At 42.6% G+C, this 20,444-nt stretch overlaps 1 protein-coding gene across 1 annotated transcript in view; it reads right to left on the bottom strand.

The window, feature by feature from the left end:
- Positions 1–13,685: 13,685 nt before the first annotated feature.
- Positions 13,686–20,444, bottom strand: part of CAT (catalase) — a 42,749-nt gene continuing 35,990 nt past the window's right edge. Inside the window, exons 10-13 of the mRNA XM_067557545.1 lie at positions 17,096–17,226; positions 15,775–15,882; positions 14,996–15,082; positions 13,686–14,497 (exon numbers count right to left, since the gene is read on the bottom strand). Of these exons, the coding sequence (XP_067413646.1) occupies positions 14,435–14,497; positions 14,996–15,082; positions 15,775–15,882; positions 17,096–17,226 (389 nt within the window). The 3' untranslated portion in view covers positions 13,686–14,434. The remainder of the gene's footprint in view (positions 14,498–14,995; positions 15,083–15,774; positions 15,883–17,095; positions 17,227–20,444) is intronic.

The following is a 20,444-nucleotide window of genomic DNA, read 5'->3' as shown; positions in this document are numbered from 1 at the left end:
AATCAGCATTGCAAAGGGCTGATATTCCTGCTTCTTTGACACAAAGGTTTTGATGCTCTCATCAATCTGAAAGCAATAAAGATGTGACGTTAGTTACAATTTATAATAAAGCAAAATTGTCTATGAAGTATCATCGAAATCAGAACAGCTAACTTTTAGGAATGATCAGATGGTGTGTGACAATATATGACACATTGAGTATCTGAATATTAATAGGAAAGAGAATTTGAGCGTCTTCTTTATTATTTGGAATTCAGTAGCATAACAGAAACCCAGCCCTTTAAATGAAAAAAACAACAGAAACAAGAATTTTGACAAAAATATTGGCTAATGCTCTTTAAATTCATGACATTTATAGGACTTCTCTTCATTTTGTAATCTGTAAATATATGTCTCTGTAGCCCATTACATGCATACACCTAGTAAAGAACATGTAACCTACACACTTGTGTATTACAACTTGTTATTTAAGTCTAAAGGATGGGAGAGCAGCAGTGGGGAACAGGAAGGGATTTTCTGGAATCATCTGTGTTTCTGTACATGTGCAGTGCAATGCACTCCCCAGTCTGTAGCAGTGTATGGGAGTCTTCCATCCTAAGTGCAGAACTCTGCATTGTCAAATCTCATCAGATTTTTTTGGCTCAATCCTCCAATTTGTCTAGGTCACTCTGTATCCTATCCCTAACCTCCAGCATATCTACCACTCCCCCCAGCTTAATGTCATCTGCAAACTTGCTGATGGTGCAATCCACCCCATCATCCAGATAATTAATGAAGATGTTGAACAAAACCGGCCCCAGCACTGACCACTGGGGCACTCTGCTTGTTACTGGTTTTCAGCTAGACATCGAGCCATTGATCACTACCTGTTGAGCCCGATTATCTAGCCAGCTCTCTGTCCATTTTATAGTCCATTCATCCAACCCATACTTCTTTAACTTGCTGATAAGATTATTGTGGGAAACCATATCAAAAGCTTTGCTGACGTCAAAGTATACCACGTCCACTGCTTTCTCCACATCCACAGAGCCATTCTTCTCGTCATAGAAGACAATCAAGGTGGTCAGACATGATTTGCCCTTGGTGAACCCATGCTGACTGTTCCTGGTCACCTTCCTCTCTTCCAAGTGCCTCAAAATGGATTCCTTGAGGACCTGCTCCATGATTTTTCCGGGAACTCAGGTGAGGCTGCCCGTAATTCCCTGGTTCTTCCTTCTTCCTTTTTTTGAAGATGGGTACTATATTTGCCTTTTTTCCAATCATTCAGGACCTCCTCCAATTACCACGAGTTTTCAAAGATAATGTCCAATGGATATGAAATCACATCAGCCAACTCCCTCAGCACCCTCAGATGCATTGCATCCAGCCCCATGGACTTGTGTATGTCAAGATTTTCTAAATAGTCCTGAATCTGTTCCTCTTGCTGAGGGCTCCTCATTTCCTCCCCATTCTGTGCTGTCCAGTTCAGTAGTCTGGGAGCTGACCTTGTCTGTAAAGACAGAGACAAAGCATTGAGTACTTCAGCTTTTTCCACACCATCTGTCATGAGGTTGCCTCCCCCATTCTGTAAAGGGCCCACACTTTCCCTGACCTTCTTCGTGTTGCTAACATACTTGTAGAAACCTTTCTTGTTACCCATCACTTCTCTTGCTAGCTGCAACTCCAATTGTGCACTTCTATATGTCATTAGATTCCAGGGATGATTTACAGTGACCAACACCATGCCTTTTATAATAATGTAAAGCATCATAATTAAAATAAGATGGATATTAACTAAGCACCAAGATACAGTGTGTTAGCTCATCTAAGGAATGTTTATGTACAATTTGACAGGTCAAGCTATGTCTGTTAGTTACTTTCTCCCAAGGTACATAGTGAAGTGGTACCATCTAGTGAAATGGGTCATGCTGTAATTTATGGATTGAGAAATATTATCCTTTATTGTGTAGCAGGCCTCTGTGGCAGAGTAAACGGTGACAAGCCTTCTAGTGCCTCTGCCACCCCCAACCAAGCTGCCTGGGCTGTGGTAAAGTGGGCCAGCAGGGCCCCAGACAGCAGAGAGGAAACCCACAACTGAAGGTGCTAATTGGAGCATGCCAGAGCCATGCTTAATGAGGCAAGTGGGAATAGCTGTCCCCGGGAGGGGCTATATAAGCCAGCTAGGGAGGATCCTAGTGGAGGCATGGCCAGGGAGGAGGGTAGGAGCCCTGCTACTCAGTTTGCCTCCTGGCCAAGAAAGGGTGAGTAGCCCAAATCCTTGGAGGCCAAGTGGGCCTGGTTTGGGAATAGGGTTTGCATCTGTACACTGTAAATAAATGAGCAAGGATGACTGCACCAGGTGAAGCCTGTGAATCCTTTTGTTCCAGAGGGGTAGAGACCACCCAGAAGGGCAGGGGACCTGTAGCAATTTGCCACAAGGGGGGGCTTGTCCGGGACTTCTTCCGTAGCCATTGCTAAGAGTGGCTGCCACAATGGAAGAGACCCTTAAATGGCTTATAATGACAGTGGAGGAAATGCAGCAGTCCCACCAGGCGGAACTACAGGCCCTGATGACCTGGTAGGCTGACCAGCAGCAGAGTCTCCAGGACTTCATCAAAGAACAGGCAGTCATCCAGCAGTAACTGCTCCAGCACATGGTGAGTACAACGAGCAGGGATGGCACCAGGACAGTGGCAGGCTGGGGACTGCATAAGATGGGCTCAATGGATGACCCAGATGTGTTTTTGGGGACTTTCAAGAGGGTGGCTATGGCAACTGGGTGGGAGAGGGAGACCTGGGCCCTGCACCTCGCCCCGTATTTGGGAGGCGAGGCCCAAGCCACCTATATAGCATTGGGAGAGGCCCAAGCCAGGGACTACAAGGTGGTGAAAGCCGCCATACTGGACTGGGTCGGACTCTCAGCAGAGCGATACCGCCAGAAGTTTCGGACAGCCACGTGGACTGACAGCCTTGCAGCCCTGGGCGTTTGCCCAAAGGCTTACAGACTGGGCCAGCTGGTAGTTGAGGCCAGGCACCCAGACAGTGGAGGAAATACTAGATGCAGTGATTTTTGGAGCAATTCCTACAAAGCATACCAGAAACTGTCTGAGTCTGGATCTGAGGGCATCAGCTGGGCTGAGTAGCAGAAGCAGTCAGACTGATGGAGGTATATATGGAGGCTGAGGCACACAGGAGGGCAGGGATGCCCGCCACGGGTGCAAAACCAGGAGGGAGGCCCCCAGAACTCACACCAAAGAAGGGGCCTGAACAAGGGGGTGGCAGAGGCTGGGAACTGACCTGCTGGAAGTGTGGCCACCCTGGTTGTGACACTGGCTGGACTATGGGGAGGGCATTTATTGTATTTTTTTAACATCAATATGTCAGAATCATAGTAATTCATGTGAGATAAGCCATGTCAGGTACTGTTAAAAGGCTATAATGTGCTAAATAAGATGATGATTTTTATGTTCATGTGTTATAGATATGTTTTTATCTGTATCTCATATTGTACTGTTTCTGGGCGACACCCCAGACAGGATGGCTGCAGCACTAGCCTACTTAATGGCCCATTAAGGAAATTCAGATACAATGGGCCCAGCGATGTACCTGATGAGTCACCAGGACTTACTCATGTGACCCTGGACTCCATCATATTCCTGTAAATTTCCACAAGCAGCATGGCAAAGGCCAAGGGACATAAAAGACAGCTGAACCACATGCATTTTGTCTTCAGTCTTCACCTACCTCTGGATCAACTCACCTACAACTGAACTGAAGCTGTGAAATAAAGGACTGAGACCCATCCAGGTACTAGATGTACACCAGAGGGACTATACAAGCCTGCAAACTCCACAATTCTATTAGAAACATGATATATATGGACTTTCAAATCAGTTGTATGTGTCTGATTGCTTTAATCACATAACACTACTTTTGGTTTATTTCTTTCCTTTTATAATAAACCTTAGTTTTAGTTACTAAAGCATTGGCTGGCAGCGTAGTATTTTGGGTAAGATCCAAACTTATGTTGATCTGGTACTGTGGCTGACCCTTTGGGGTCAGGAGAAACCTTTTTTGGTAAAGAGCATAGAGTTTTAAATAACTGGTCTCTTTACTGGACTGATTTAGCGTCTGATTGGGAGCCAGAGACTGAAATGCAGTAAAGGGGGCTGTGTATATTTTTATTTTAGCTTCTTGATAACCAGTGTGGGGAAGCAGAAGCATTGTTTGTGGCTGATTTGGGAAATCTGACTTCAGTGTCACCCGCCAGTGTTGGGAGAATCTACTCTCCTTTTGCAGCCTGCCCTGACTTTGGCATTTTCAGGTGGCTACCCTAGGCACGGATGGGTCACACTGGTCATAAGAAACAGGACTACCCTGAGATGAAATGTGGACTGGCGGACTTCTATGAGTGGACAGAAGGGCTGGGGGAGGGTGAAGGTACAGCTGTTGGCCACAATACCCGTTTGGGTGGGGAAAAGACCCCAGCGGGGCTTAGTGGACCCCACCTCCACCCAATCACTGATCCAGAGGGGGCTGGTGAGGTCCACTCCGGCCCCTAGGACTATTCAGTGTGTCTTCAAGTGTGTCCACAGGGATACCAAGCGGTATCTGCTGGTGCAGCTGCCCCTGGAGGTGCAAGGGCGGTTCAAGTGACAGCAGGTGGGGTAATGGCCAGGTTACCTACCTGGTCCTTCTGGAGAATGATTGGGAACCCCCTCCCAGAGAGTTGGGAGGGCAGGTAGGAAACCCTGAAAAAGGGGGGCTGGAGAGACCCCACAGGAAGGAAGAGAGAAGGCAAGAGGGTGCAGGACCCCACCGGGAGAAAGAAAACCCATAGACACAAGAAGGAGGAAAAAGAGAGCTGCCCCATGGAACCACAGCCCGCAGAGACCTGGGAATGTTGGAATTGTGGGAAAGGGCACAAGTGGAAACAGTGCATGGGCCAGGAAGTTCAGAGACCCACTGAATTGGCTCCCATAGAGGCAGGGGTAAAGGGATCCCTGGTGGTGCCCAGCGAGCTCGAGGGTCTAGCCACGCAAGAGCCCCAGGGGGGAAGCTTGGGGAGGCAGGGAAGCGAGCAGCCCGGAAAGGGATCAGAATGCTGGATCTGTGGGGACAAAGAGCATTTGGGGGAGGCAGAGAGGAGATGCATCCTGAGCGACCAGAGGAGCGACCCAACCCCCTAGAGAAGATCCCGTGGGTCACCAATAGGAGAAAAGGAAACCCCCTTGTGGTGGCCAATATATTAGGCCAAAAAGAGGGAGAGGCTGGGTGAACTGGGTGGTTCATTAAAGGGGAAAGGTGTGTGGCAGAGTAGAGAGTGACAAGCCCCTCAGTGTCTCTGCCACCCCAACCCAGCTGCCTGGGCTGGGGTAAAGTGGACCAGCAGGGCCCCAGACAGCAGAGAGGAAACCCACAGCTGAAGGTGCTGATTTAGAGCATGCCAGAGCTTGTCTAATGAGGCAAGTGAGAATAGCTGTCCCCCTAGCTTGGAGAAGGGGGCACTATATAAGTCAGCTAGGGAGGAACCAAAGGTGGGTGTGGCCAGAGAGGAGGGCAGGAGCCTTGCTACTCAGTTTGCCTCCTGGCCAAGGAGGGGTGAGTAGCTCAAAGCTGCAGAGCCAAGTGGGCCTGGTTTGGGAGTGGGGTTTGTATCTATACACTATAAATAAACGTGCATGGGTGACTGCAATGGGTGAAGCCTGCAAGTCCTTTTGTTCTGGAGGTGGAGAGACCACCCAGAAGAGCAGGTGCCCTGTGGCAATTTGCCATACCTCCTTGAGCCAACTACCTAATACTGGATTCTTCTATGATGTCCAGTGGGTGGTGGTAGTTTGCTGTGGTTGCTTTGTACTAGAAAACTAACTGAATGGGTATCGATGCACAAAGTTATAGCATTTCAGCTGAAATAATTTTCAATATACATCCTAAAGGCCTGTCTATATTTCAAATACACTCACGTTATGTTACCTAGTGCTAATATGGTTGAAACTTGTCATGTGGATGAGACATAATTGTCTTGAAACTGGGATAAAACTCAAGGTTTTAACTCCGCTTTACTGCACTGCCAAATCACATGCACTATACAGATTTAGCCATGCTGCTACAAGCTCCCCTAAATGTTTCTTTTGCAAACCAGTTGGGCCTTACATTATATATTTCCCATTCTTCCTACCCTTTGCTATTCTGTTTTAAAATGTTGCCTCATTGCTTATTACACAGACTGGATTGCTCTTGATTCTTTGGCTTTCCCTAGCTGCTTTTTATAAATATAAATACACTTCCTTTGAAACCCACAAGTTCCTTTGGCATGCACAACTCTCTTAGGAATCCTCTTTTGGTCCAAGGGAACCATATCATCAGTGAAAACTGCATCCTAAACAAGAAGATGGCCTAACTGTCATAATGTTAGGCTTATTTCCTACTGTGATCCCAGCCTGAGGACCAAGACTTCTGGCTTCTAATTTAAAAAACAAACCAAGAGTTGCATCAGTGGAAGTACCACTGTAACTCCTATATGATGACAATATAATTCAGTGAAAGTTACCCTGTATATACAGAATAGTTCCTGAAGCTACAGGAAAAGGTGCTTTCAGGATCAAGGCTAATCTCAGCTAACATTCAAGATGGATTCCTATATGAAATAAGATCACTACAAAGCCAGTTACATACATTTTTGGACTTCAGTAGAGCGAACCAGCAAGAAATAATAGACCCAGCAAGTTATCATTCAAGTATTCTGTGCCATAAGACTTAGAAATGATTAATAGTTGTTCCTGAAAGATGCTTCTTATCTTTGAACTGCTAAATGAGCTTAAGCAAAATATTTGGCTGATTTTTCCAAACCATACGTATGAAAAGTTAATTACTACTTCTTGATCTAAAGAAGCAATTGTTAGATGTATGTTATGTCCTATGTGGACCAGCCTCTAGAAGGGGACATGACACACAGTTTGCCACTGGGTTACACAACTATTTGTGTATGTTGGTGTCTGGATTCTATATGTTGGTGTCTGGATTCTGCTCCTCATTAAGGGAGCAGAGTGTGATAGCCATAGATTTGAAAAGTATTTTAGTTCAGATTTCAGTTTACCATGTTAGAGACCAAGGTCTATTTTCAGCTCTATCTGTGTGCCACCCCTGTTACCGTCTTTATAAAATGGGGGAATGAGAGTTGCTTCTGGGATAGACATAATTGTGAAGTGCACATAAATATTAAAAGCAGTCAGTAGAAGAGGTGAGATCTGACTCATAATACCTGGGCTTCTAGCCCAGTGCACCTTCACTTAGACCAAAGTGTACTTTGTGTGCGAAGGTGTTTATTCTGTGCATTTGACAGTGTGTGCTGCCAATTTCACTATTATCCCCATGTAGTCACTCAGTCTTTTCTCTGGTTGAAAAGGCCTTTATACATATTGCAGGTGCTTTGTAGGATAGGATTATAATTCAGAATGATCTGGACAAACTGGAGAATTGGTCTGAGGTAAATAGGATGAAATTCAATAAGGACAAATGCAAAGTACTCCACTTAGGAAGGAACAATCAGTTGCACACGTACAAACTGGGAAATGACTGCCTAGGAAGGAGTACTGTGGAAAAGGATCTGGGGGTCAAAGTGGATCACAAGCTAAATATGAGTCAACAGTGTAATGCTGTTGCAAAAAAATCAAACATGATTCTGGGATGTATTAGCAGGAGTTCTGTAAGTAAGACACGAGTAGTAATTTTCCACTCTACTCCGCGCTGATTAGACCTCAACTGGAGTATTGTGCCCAGTTCTGGGAGCCACATTTCAGGAAAGATGTGGACAAATTGGAGAAAGTCCACAGAAGAGCAACAAAAATGATTAAAGGTCTAGAAAACATGATCAATGAGGCAAGCCTGAAAGAACTGGGTTTGTTTAGCCTGGAGAAGAGAAGACTGAGAGGGGACATAACAGCTTTCAAGTACATAAAAGGTTGTTACAAGGAGGAGGGAGAAAATTGTTGTTATTAACCTCTGAGGACAGGACAAGAAGCAATGGGCTTAAACTGCAGCAAGGGAGGTTTAGGTTGGACATTAGGAAAAACTTCCTAACCATCAGGGTGGTTAATCACTGGAATAAATTGCCTAAGGAGGTTGTGGGATCTCCATCATTGGAGATTTTTAAGAGCAGGTTAGACAAACACCTGTCAGGGATGGTCTAGATATTACTTAGTCCTGCCATGAGTGCAGGGGACTGGACTAGATGACCTCTCGAGGTCTCTTCCAGCTCTATGATTTTATATCACCAAGGGAACAGAAAAACCCTTACATTAAAATTTACAAGTAAATAAATAAATAGGAACATTCTATTTAAGGAGTTCAGATATTGGAATGTCTTTGAAATCAGCCTATTTAAAGAATCAATTTGACAGTGTTTAAGATTTTTAGATTTCTATACAAAAGGATGATGCAGATTACCCCCAACTTTTACTGATCTGAATTAGTTAAAGGTGTGCAGCACATTGTTGGGTGGAGCCATGAATCTGTGATTTTGGCTCAATAAATTGCTGATCCTCTGCAGTAAACAAAAATCCTAGTCCAGGAGGACTTTAGCCTAGATAACACTTACCTTAAGTAAACTGCAGGATGAAAGTACACAGGTCTAATTAATGCATTCTTATGAGTTTTACTGTGTAACAGGGCACTGGAGCACGCAGTGTATGTGTGTGTCCACTTTAAGGAGCTTGGGTCCCTGAAGAGTGGAAGCTGTAGTTGCAGGTCACGTTGGCTTCCTTCCTCTTAGGCAGAGTGGCAGTAGAGCAGCCAGGAAAGTCCTACAATCAGGGAAGAGAATTCTCTGCATTTGTCAGGTGGAAGGCCTGAGAGATGTAGACATCGGTAGGAACCATGAGCCAGCTGAGGGGGAAACCTCAGAACTGTAATGCTCTAGAGAAAATGGCTAGGTGAGATCCTGAGGGGCTGTGTGAGATTGTATTGGCTTGTCGTTCTTAATTTTGAGAATGAGAGACAGCAACAGGCACCATGTGAGCCTTTTTGGCAGGGAGTGAGGACCCAACCCCCACCAGAAGGGTTAAACTTCACATCCTCACAGTCTTCTAAAGAACCTGTGAGCCTTGATGCTCACACAAGCACTTCAAGCTGATTAGTGGCTTTCTTCATTCATTAGGCTAGACAGCATGAGAGTGATTACAGCCCTAGTGGTTGGGGTCCTCTGCTGGGAGGAGAGACACCCAGGTGTCTGTCCCCGCTACTGAGTACTTAATTATTTGTAAAAAGTGGAAGAGCTTCAAAAGGAAAGGTTGAGAAACAATTGTCTCAGGATAACCCACAGCTCAGTGGTTAGGGCACTCACCTGGGAAGTGAAAGAGACCCACTTCAAATATCTTCTCCACATCAGCTATAGGGGGATACTGCACTCTGCTCTCTGACTTCCTGGGTGAATGCTCTAACCACTGCACTAAAGAGGCCAGGGAGGCACCACCTCCTCCAGTTGTTTTTCTGGGTTTAGATGTGCTCCCAACACCTCTACTGGATTAGGATCCAAAGACAAGAGAGGCAGGGGAACATCTTTTTGCGAATCCTGCTGCAGCTTACATACATGCTAGGCAGTGAGCTTCTGGGCAGTCTCAGAACTTAGGCAGCTGTGTGCATGCCCAGCTGCTGAAATTTAGGAGCTATGGGGATTTTGGGAGAAAATTATGCATCTATGGACTTTAGGCACTTCCACATGCAGCAGCTGCATAGGGTTTTTGTGAATCGTCGTGATGTCTAAATGTTGAATTTTGTGGCCTAAATCCCATTGTGAATCCTACCCCAAGGCTCTAGCATGTTGCCAAAGTTTGTTTTTGTAATCACTATCCTTCCCTGACTTCTGGGGGTATGTCTATGCTACCCCCCAAAAAAATAAATAAATAAATAAGAAAAAACCCTGTGGCAGCAAGTCTTTACTGACTCGGATTTGCGCTATGGTGCTGAAAATAGCCGTGTAGATGTTCCCACTCAGGTTGGAGATTAGGCTCTGAAACCTGGTAAGGAGGGTGGGCTTCAAGTTATCTACACTGCTATTTTTAGTGCAGTAGTACGAGCTCTACAAGCCTGAGCCTGTAGACCTGGGCTCTATTTGCGGCCATGGGTTTGGTTTGGTCTGGTTTTTGGCAGTGTTGTCAGTTGGTGTGCATGTAGTGTTCTCTCTCTATGCTGCACCAGCCCTGCAGGTAGCTGACTAAGCAGACCTCAATAGTACTGCCCACGAAGACCAGAGACTCGGTTCAGTGGTGAAAGCGCTTGTCCAGGTTTATTGCCAACGAAGCTTGGTACTAGTACAAATACACTAATGTATGTATGCCCGTGACAATGGACTACACTCAGCAGCGGGACATGCTGCTGCCCCCTAGGCTGGACATTGATATGAAAAATTACATATTACACTCCTGCCATGGTAAGTTACTTGACCTACACCTTGTACCTGCTGATTTGAACAAAACTTTTTCATCCATCATCGTGTCCTGTCCTCCCATCCTTGTTTTACTCAGGGCAGTGTGTTCCTGTACCATCTCCCAGGATTGTGTTTGTCATAACTATGTTAGGGTGCACCTCTACTAGCCTTCTGGAATGTATACATCTTAGGAGTCCCTGTGGTTTTGCAATGCGGAGTGCTTTTGTCAAGTTCATGTATCAGACAGTGAATTTGTAAGCAGGCATTTGCTTTGATAGGGCCTGATTTTTTTTCTCATAGCGTGGCTTTTGCTGATTTTAGTTCAGGCCTTGCACCAGGCCCTGTGCTCCAGACTCTCTACTACAGGCAGTATAGACATTGCCTTAGTTGACCATTCTGGTCAAGATATAAGATTGGTGAGTTGTCTAGCTTCACCATAACTAAAACCTTTCCCTGTGGAGATTTAATTGCACAGTGGTTGCGTAGGAGGGAAAGCTTACAACAATTTGCACAATGCCCTTCCCAAGCCAAGGTCGCTATCCCTATCTGTCTACTATTTATGCAGATTGCTTTTCACAAAGGGAGCATAGAACTCTCTTTGTATAGGGATCAGAAAGTAATGATTTCAGAGAGTAAACAACTGCCAGACAAACTGAAAAGCAGATTATTTGGAGAGTAAACAGTCAAAGAATGAAATGAGTAGTTGTAAACTACAAAACCGTAATGGAAGAATAGTTTTTGTAATAAGGCTTTTGGGAGACCACATGGTATCTGTGGGACATTGATTCCAACTTTCTCTTAGCAAATGAGCTGCTATTGAAACAAAGGAGATTAAAAGAGAATTTTCCCTGAAACAAGACTGAGAAAGTATGAGGAAAAGCTGGAGGACCTTGAAAAAAATGTAAAAAGCCATTTTCATGTTCCAGGCATTTGAGAGAGTTTAGAAGACAAAAGTATTTATTTTCTTTTGCAAATGCTCCCACAGGCCACCTCAGATTAGAATCAAACCTCCCTCCTTTTATTATGAAGACAGTGCACTGAATAGGCTAAAATTGGTAGGAAAATGCTAAAGCGAGGACTCTGATATTTAAACTACTAAAATTCAATGACAAACTCCTAATAATGGATTAGGCCTTTTCTTTTGATATCTTATTGCAACATAAATGTTAAATAATAACCTAGAACCAGAGACTCCACATCTCTTCACTCCCCTGAAAACAGATCAAGTATGAAATTATATATTTAATCTAAAGAGAGAACTTGAACAAGTGTTTCTGGTGAAACTTTATTACATATTCCCCATCTTATTACTTTTAGCAAATCATCAATTTATAGAAGTTAGCTATATTAATTCAACCAGTGATGGTTAGAGAAAGGTGCAAGTTGAATATTGTGTTTGTTAAACAAAGAGATTGAGGGTTTCTTCCAGCTCCTGTTATCATTTATGGCAAAACTGCAATTGATTTAAATGAGGGATTGGCCAATTGCCCAAGTACACATTTTTCCCCCCTGAAATAAACTGTAGCTAGTTTAGCAAGTCAGTGTGGAATAATAGTTAGAACAGGGAATGATAATCAGAACTCCTGGGTTCTATTCCCAGCTTTGCCACTGTGTAATTTTGAAAAAGTCAATGGCAAAATTTTTCAGAAACTTCCATTAATTTTGCGTGCCTCCTGTTTGTGTATCCAACCTGAAATTCCAAAGACCTGCAACCTCCATCACTGTTTTTACAGTGTATATGTTGTGTAAGATCTTCAGAGTGGCTTCTAGCCAAGAAAAACTCAGGTCCTTGCAAGCGCTGCCTACCAGTGTCCCTGCTAATTCACTGCTGCCTACAAATCAAAGTGCTCTAGTTCAAGTCTCAGCTGTAATAATGAGCACACTAGCATTTTGCCAATGGACTGAGACTTGAGCAATCTCTGAAGCCTGCCCTACAGTTTCCAGACACAAGGTGTATCAATGGGTGCTTGTGTATTTAAGAGCAGGATCCAAACCCTCATTGATTTTTCCTTCCTATAGGGAAGTTTCACATACCTATTTTATACTGTTGAATAAAACCCCCATTAAAATATAGTAACATGCCATGTTAACTTTAGTGATCTGAAATGGAATAAAAGGGAAGGTTGGACATGCTTGTGGGTACTTGTTTGCTTTGTAATGAAAGTTGAACAGGTCTTGGTAAGAAAGATATTAAAAACCTTTACTATCAACCCTTGGAATCTTGAAACATATCAGCTTCTTGTGCACAGCTTGGGGTTTGGTTTGTTTTACGTGAAGTTGATCATTACTATTAGGCTGCTTACAATCAACTCCTGCACAACTGTTGTAGCTGATGCTTTAAATCTAGGCTCAAGTGCCAAACTACCAAGACCTCAGAATATGTGGACTTTGGAGCTTGGCTCCAGATATGTTGCAAATACATGTGCAAGAGTTGAAAGCCAGTTGTGGGGCTCTAAAATTCTTTCCATTGTCACTCAGTTGTTATGTGATTCAAGTGCTGATGGGCAAAATCACAGGCCAAGAAGGAAAGTACACACTCCATCTCATTCTGAGGTGATGGCATTGTGAAACTGGTATCTGGATCACCAGGTGCACATGATAGCCTTTCATTAAGGAAGCAAGGAAAAGAGCAAGGGAGACAAGTTGACAGGGTAGCTTCATTCCAGCATCTCCATGATTCTTGATTTAATCACTGACCTCAATTTCTATATAGTCCATGTTTAACAGAATCAGATTACTTAAAATATACTCAAAGGTTGGAAGATAATGCCACTGTGTTACAGGAAACCCCTAAAAGTGCAGATTACATTTTACATACCAATATGGAACACCTTTCATCCTGAAAGATGCCAAAGCCTCTTGTAGAATTCAGCTGAGATATGAGCTTTCGGCGTGGTCCCGGTCCCACTGAGGTCAGTAGTAAAATTCCAACTGACTTAAATGAAAACAAAAGTGGGCTCTATTTATAGGACTCTTTTCATTCAACACTGACATGTAGCCAGGTCTAGCTAGAAGAGTTAAAAAGCAGCACTACAGGACTGGAAAGTTTAGGGCAGGAAAATAATGTATCCAACCGTACCTGTAAGAGAGGTGGATTGTAATTGTGCTGGATTCTGAAAACTTTCCTGGACAACTAACATTTATTCAAAAGAATGTAGTTGGTAGCTGATATATTTAGCAACCATTATCTGCAATTCAACTATTTACAGCCTAAAAAAGAGCAAAGCCACATTTGGTTAACTAAGCAATTTTATTGTAAAATCTAAACCATAAATGATTAGAATTTTTTTTTTTTTTTTTTTTTTTTTTTTTACTATTTTCATCACTACCTCCCCCTTGCATAAAATAGACCCAATCCAATATTTTTATAAGCAAAACCAACTTTAGTCTTCAGTCAAGTTAAAATTAACATAGTACATACAGATAGCTATTTTACCTGGATATGAATTAACTATTTTCAGATACATTGTACTGCAGGAAACTAAGAGTTTAAACAAGAAAGTTACTGTATATGTATTATTTACCTTACTTCTTACAATGTACTTTTTTTTCAACTGTAATGCTCAGACTACACATACTAGACAATTTATTTTTTGCAAAATCAAGTGATGTTCTATCAACATGAACACCATATTAGTTCACCTATATTGATAATCACAGTATTTATATAAATTGCTTTCAGTAATTTAGCCAGAAATTAGGGTCCTTACCTCAAAACCAATTGAAAATCTTTTCATTTAACTATTCTGAGTTTAATTTCCAAAACTAAACAAAAATAATTTTTAGCCTTAAAGAGAGATCTTCATAAAAATCATTGACAGCCTAGAGCACAAGCGTTAGAAGGCACTAGGTTATTAGAATCAATCAATTTCTATTGTAGATATAAACATAGACACTTTATATTACTGCATCAAGCCTGAAAGACATTTATATATTGTGCGGACATCTGCTACATTTGTTTAATGTCTGATGGCTTACTCTCCAGTTAGGTGTATGTAAAATCCATGGACGGACAACTGCATGTAGCACAGTTTACAAGTTAGATCTTTCCTTTGCAGACACATGTGTAGATCGTGTATACGTTCTAATCACATCCTAAAAACAACATGAAATTAATTAGGCTATGTAAAAGAAATATTTAGGGCAAATTCTATTAAAAGAAGTTCCTTGAATTTGAATGCAGTCAAATCAACATTTTAAAAAAATTAAAGTGCTCATTTAGTAAACTGCACAAGTGAAACATTTTGTTTAGTAACAGTAATTTTATCCCTTTTCTTTTATGCAATTTTAGTGGGTAAGGTTATCATTTGCTAAGCTAACTAGAATACTGAGTGTGTGCATGAACACCTCCTGTTAACACAAACTGCTAAAATTAAGTCCTTGTAAAGCACCAACTAATTTGGACCGATTTGTATTGCAATTAGTGAGAAGACTCTCATTGTATGACTATCTGAATTATCCCCAATTAAAAACAAAAAACTCTTTAAAAAACCCTCAAAATTATATTCCACCGAGGTAGAGTGTCATGAAACAAGCTAAGGTATTCAACTAATCAAAGCCTTGTTAACTAGAAAGAAACCATCCTTAACATACCTTTTTGCCAGCTTCAGAATTGTACTTGTCCAGCAGAGCTTGTATACGGGCACCATATTCAGGATGAACATCAGTGAAGTTTTTCACCTGAAACAGCACAGCAAATCATATTCATGCTTGGTTCTTGCCAACTCTAAAGCCTGCAATCAATATGCCATATCTAACAGATAAGAATTATCAACAATTCCCTAAATCAAATCAAGCACCTGTTCATATCAATAAACCAGGTAGCAAGGAGTGAATCAGGTATCTTCTATCCCTATCTTCTATTAAGTCACTTAGGACAACATCCTGATCTACAGCAAAATTAAACAAGCATTGAACAGGTGTTTTCCATTAGGGACGATGAAGCCATTCTGCTTCCTAGCACCATTAACACTATTCTCCTGGATTTTTCAGCAAAGTTAAATTTTGGGGAACCTTTCATCCTCCAAGGCACTTATACAGTTTAACACCTTTCAAATTCTGTTAGCCTGTCCCACAACACAGGAAGCACAAATCACTATACTTTCACGATTGTCTGTTGAAAGTGTCAGCTCATTATGCTGCCAGCTTTAGGATTCTCCTTTATGATTATGTACATTATTTGTTAATTCTCTACACTGTACTGATCATCCATTGCATGAAATAAAGAACAGACCAACACCTTATTCCCCAAAAATACAATTTGACTTCTTCTCAGCCCCAAACTGTAATATTTGCAAAATTTGTTGATCACCCAAAATACTGTAATGCACCAGCAGAGGCTAGACTTAAGCTAACACAGTAAGGTTACTTACAGCTTTCTTCTGGATGAAAAGCTGAGCATTTTTAAGATGGCTGGCAATGTTCTCACACAGTCTTTGGCGTTCATCTTCTTTCAGCACTTTGGTATAGAACACTTTCACCTTAGAATGAAAGTTGATAGTTTAGTTTATATGTAAAGCAAGGCCAGTTTTTAATCAGATTCTACCAAAAGGTCCTCATTAATAGTAGTTAAATTGATAAAGCACAATCTTTAAACTGTTACAAGAAAGGGTGAAAGACTGGTTGGTATTTTCCCAGAACATTCAGACTGCTTCCCGCCATGATATAGAACTCTTAAAGCTTTTACATGAAAGAAGAAAGGCAAAGAGAATGACATGCTGCTGATGAAAGTAGTTCTTCCAAGATCAAAGATGCAGCCATTCTACTTCCTAGAATCATTAACACTATTCTGCTGGATAGTTTAGCAAAATTACATTTTAAAATTTTACATCAGCTTTACAAGAGAAGTGAATTTTTACAAATCAATTTCTAACTACTCTTGCAGTTTCTAAAATTATTACACTATTTCAGGAAGTAACTGTTACAATTGTATCTTTTAATTACATATTTCTCCTTCAGGACATTATCTGTAAGAGAGACAAGCTACCTAGTTTATGAATGAAATTTGCAAACATACTCGCAACACTGTTTATGTCAGCAAATCTATGTTCATTGCTGTTTGTCCAATTACTTTAATTATCTTGTACATCAATTCTGTTGGAATGTGATGCAGCAGCTAATTACAACAAGCTTGGAAAAACCAGGGTTAATTCTGCATCTGGGTATTAGTTTCTAGACTGACCATAAAAATTTACTATTTGTATTACTTAGTGTAAAGAAACATTTCTTAAAGTTCCACTGAAATGACCGTGTTCTAAGGAAAGTGTAGTGCTTAAGAGTAGAGGTATAGTGTTGTGACGATAACTAGAGGAAAGTGATGACATTTGGAGAAATGTGTTCCAGGTAAAATACTGGACTTTATATTCTTTTGGTATCACACTCAATGAAACAGATTATCTCCCTTTCACAGGTGCAATTTTGCATACGTCAGTCACAAAGAAATTTACATGAAAATGTGAACATGTCATGTCTGGTGAGTTGAACAAAGTGCTGTGGAAGAATGATTTGGGAGGAACCACAGCTTGTTCACTGGGCAGTCAAACTCGAAGTAGTCCTCAAAATGAATTGGCATAAAGATCTTTCAAGGCCTCCTCAAAACTGGCCGTTAGTTTAGGCCTGATGCTTCAACCCACATTCAGATAACAGTTAAGTACTAGAACAGGCAATATAAAATGCCCTTTTCACATAGCATACCTGAGACACATTATCCTCATTTGCACTATTGAAGCGCTGCACATCACCTGACACACACATGCGACTCTCCTTCAAATTGGGATGATCTTCAGGACCAGTAAAACTGTTTGGATAATAATTTGGGGCACCACCTTTTAAAATAAATAAATAAATAAAAGTTTCAGTCCTTTTAGTTTAGATTAGGAGTCCATGAAATTATAAAGCAGACCTGAAGGAATATATTCAAAACTGATTAGATAAGAGAAGATTACTCACCCTTTGTAGTAACTGAGGCTCTTTGAGATGTGTGTCCCTATGGGCGCACCACTGTAGGTGCGGCAGTGCCCCATACCTGCGGTTGGAGATCTTAAATCAGTAGTGCTAGTCGGACTGCACATGCACACCTCCCCCTCTTGGGCTGTGCGCAGTACGTACATATAGCTCTGGGTGGTCAGACCATCCCCAGTTCCTTCTTTGTCACAGAGCTCATGTTTTCAGCTCCAATGCAGAGGGGAGAAGAGTAGGTAGTGGAGCGCCCATAGGGGGACACATCTTGAACAACCTCAGTTACTGCACAGGATGAATAACCTTCTCTTCTTCAAGTGATGTCCTATTGGTGGTCCACTATAGGTTACTATAAAGCAGCGCCCCCAGTTGGAAGGCTGGGGCTTTGGAACAACATGTATTGCCAAGGAGAGGATAGCATACCTTAGGAGTGCTCATTATGATGTCGTGTGTAATAGCATAGTGCCGGAATAAAGTGTCTGTTGATGCCAATGTGGCAACTTTACAAACATCATCAATGGAGACATTAAGGAATGCAATCAAGGTAGATAACAAACGTGTGGAATAATTGCGGTAGGAGGTTGTCTATCATGGAGTTTGTAAGATAAACATACACATTGCGAAAGCCACTTAGAGGTATTGTTGAGATATGGCAGTACCTTTGGATCCTTCAATGGTGGAGGGGAATAATCGTGGGTTTAGTCCTATCCAGGTAAAAGGCTAATGCCCGCCTCATGTCTAGGGTTTGCAGAACTGCCTCCTGTTGGTTACTGTGGGGCTTTGGGAAAAAGCACGGAAAGTGTACTGGTTGATTGTGATGAAAAGATGTTGGGACCATAGGTAAAAACCTTGGATGTAGGCATACTGTTGACTTTGTCTTTATAAAACAGCGTGTATGGTGTATATAAGGGCCACGATTTTGCCAACCCATTGAACAGAGGTGATGGCGATAAGGAAGGCCATTTTCATGGATAGGTATAAGTAAGAACAGGTTGCCATTAGTTCAAACGTGGATCTAGTCAGGAAATATAGGACGAGGCTGGAGTCCCAGACAGGGGTCGGGTCTCATATGGGGATAAAGATTTTGGATGCCCCTCAAAAACCATCTCGTGAGCAGGTGTGCAAAGATAGAATGCCCATCTATGCAGGGGTGAAAAGTAGTAACCGCCTCCAAGTGTACCCTAATGGAACTGGTGGCTAATCTTGACTGTTTAAGGTGTAGCATGTAGCCAAAGATGAGTGGTAGTGGAGAGTATATTGTGTCAAATTGACAAGAGGTGCACCAGCAGTGAAATCTAGTCCATTTATAAACTTAAGTGTGTCTGGTTGTGTCATGCCTGCTATTCAAAAGTATCTGTTTGACTGCATCTGAACAGGTCATTTCCAAGTCCCGGAATGACAGAGGAGCCAGGTCTTAAGGTGGAGCATTTGTGGATTGGGATGGAGAATGCATCCTGTGAAAGAAGCCACAGTACTGGGTGGAGAGAGATCAGTCGACATACCATCATGCGAAGGAAGTAAGTATACCAGACCTGTCAAGGCCATGTTGGGGCTACTAGTATAACCTCGATCCTCCTGTATTTTGTGAAGTACTTGGAACAAGAGGGGAAAGGGAGGGAAGGCATAAAGGAGTGGTGAATTCCATGTTATGAGGAATGCGTCTCCTCAACGATCTGTACCCCAGCCCTGCTCTGGAACAGAATTGAGGACAGCGGGCGTTGTGAACTCTATGGTGGGGCGGCCCCATCGGTTGAATATGGGTTCAAGTGGTTGCATATCCAGTTCCTACTCGTGATTCTGCAAGAACATCCTGCTCAATACATCCATGGTGGTGTTCTAGTTTCAAGGGAAGTATGCTGTTGAAATGGAGATATGGTTGCTATGGATACACCAGTTCCAATTTGAGTGCCTCTGAACATAAAGAGTGGGAACTTGCTCTACACTGCCTCGATGTAATACATGCAGGCGAGACTGTCAGCACTTTTATGGTATGATGTTTGAGAAGAGGTGGAAAGTGTCAGCAGACGTTGAGGACCACTCCTAGCTCTAGATTGATGTATAAGGTGGATTCAGCAGACAGCCATCTGCCTGGCACTGTGTCCTCATGTAGATGCACTTCCCAACTGATTAAGGAGGTGGTTAGGATCATAGTCGGTGGTGGTTGTAGGAAAAGAATTCTTTCACAAACATTGTGCTGTGTCCACCACAGCAGTGAGTTCTTGACTTGTCTCAGCATGTATAAAAGTTTGTGGAGGCTGTGTTTGTGAGGAAGATATGCCGTACTGAGCCATGCTTGAAGGCACTGCATGTGGAGTCTTCCGTGCCTGACCACAAACATAGCCACTGCCGTGTGACCTAGAAGCTGGAGACACATTCAGGCCAAGATCTGGGGCAGATCTGTGGTGGATACCAGATCTGTTATAGCTGAGAACCTGTAAGGAGGTAGGAAGGCCCTGGTTTGTATGGCATCCGACTGTGCGCCTAATTCCAGCTGTTGTACTGGTGTTAAAGTGGACTTTTCTAGGTTCAAACGGAGGCCTAACTTTATGAACCGGTCCATTGTTACATGGACTGCTCAGAGAGTACAGTTTTCAGATGCGGCCTTGAGGAAACAGTCAACGTATGGAAAAATGACAATTCCTTGTTTCCTTATGTAGGCAGCAACTACAGCAGGGACCTTGGAAAACATCAGAGATGCTGTGGAGAGTCCGAAGGGCAGAACTTTGTATTGGTAGTGATAGGTGCCTATGACGAACCAAAGGAACTGTCTGTATGCAGGGTGTATGGAAATCTGAAAGTATGTTTCTTGAAGGTCGAGAGCTGAGAACTAGTCTCCCCGTTCCATTGCTGGGATAATAGTGGAAAAGATCATCATCCTGAAACGCTGCAGTTTGACTAATTTGTTTAGAGTGCGATGGTCCAGGATGGGATGCCAACTGCCGGACTTCTGATTCAGAAAATAGTGGGAGTAGAAACCCTTTCTCCTGTGTTGGGAGGGGACCTGTTCTATGGCTTCCAGTTGCAGAAGATGTTCTATTTCTCCCAGTAGAATGGACCTGTGAGAGGGGTCCCGGAAGAGGGATGG

The sequence above is a fragment of the Emydura macquarii genome, unplaced genomic scaffold (genome assembly GCF_026122565.2).
Source record: "Emydura macquarii macquarii isolate MOO-44397 ecotype Brisbane River unplaced genomic scaffold, CSIRO-AGI_Emac_v2 contig_1876, whole genome shotgun sequence".
Taxonomy (NCBI): Eukaryota; Metazoa; Chordata; order Testudines; family Chelidae; genus Emydura; species Emydura macquarii.
This window is presented reverse-complemented; position numbering and strand designations above follow the sequence as displayed.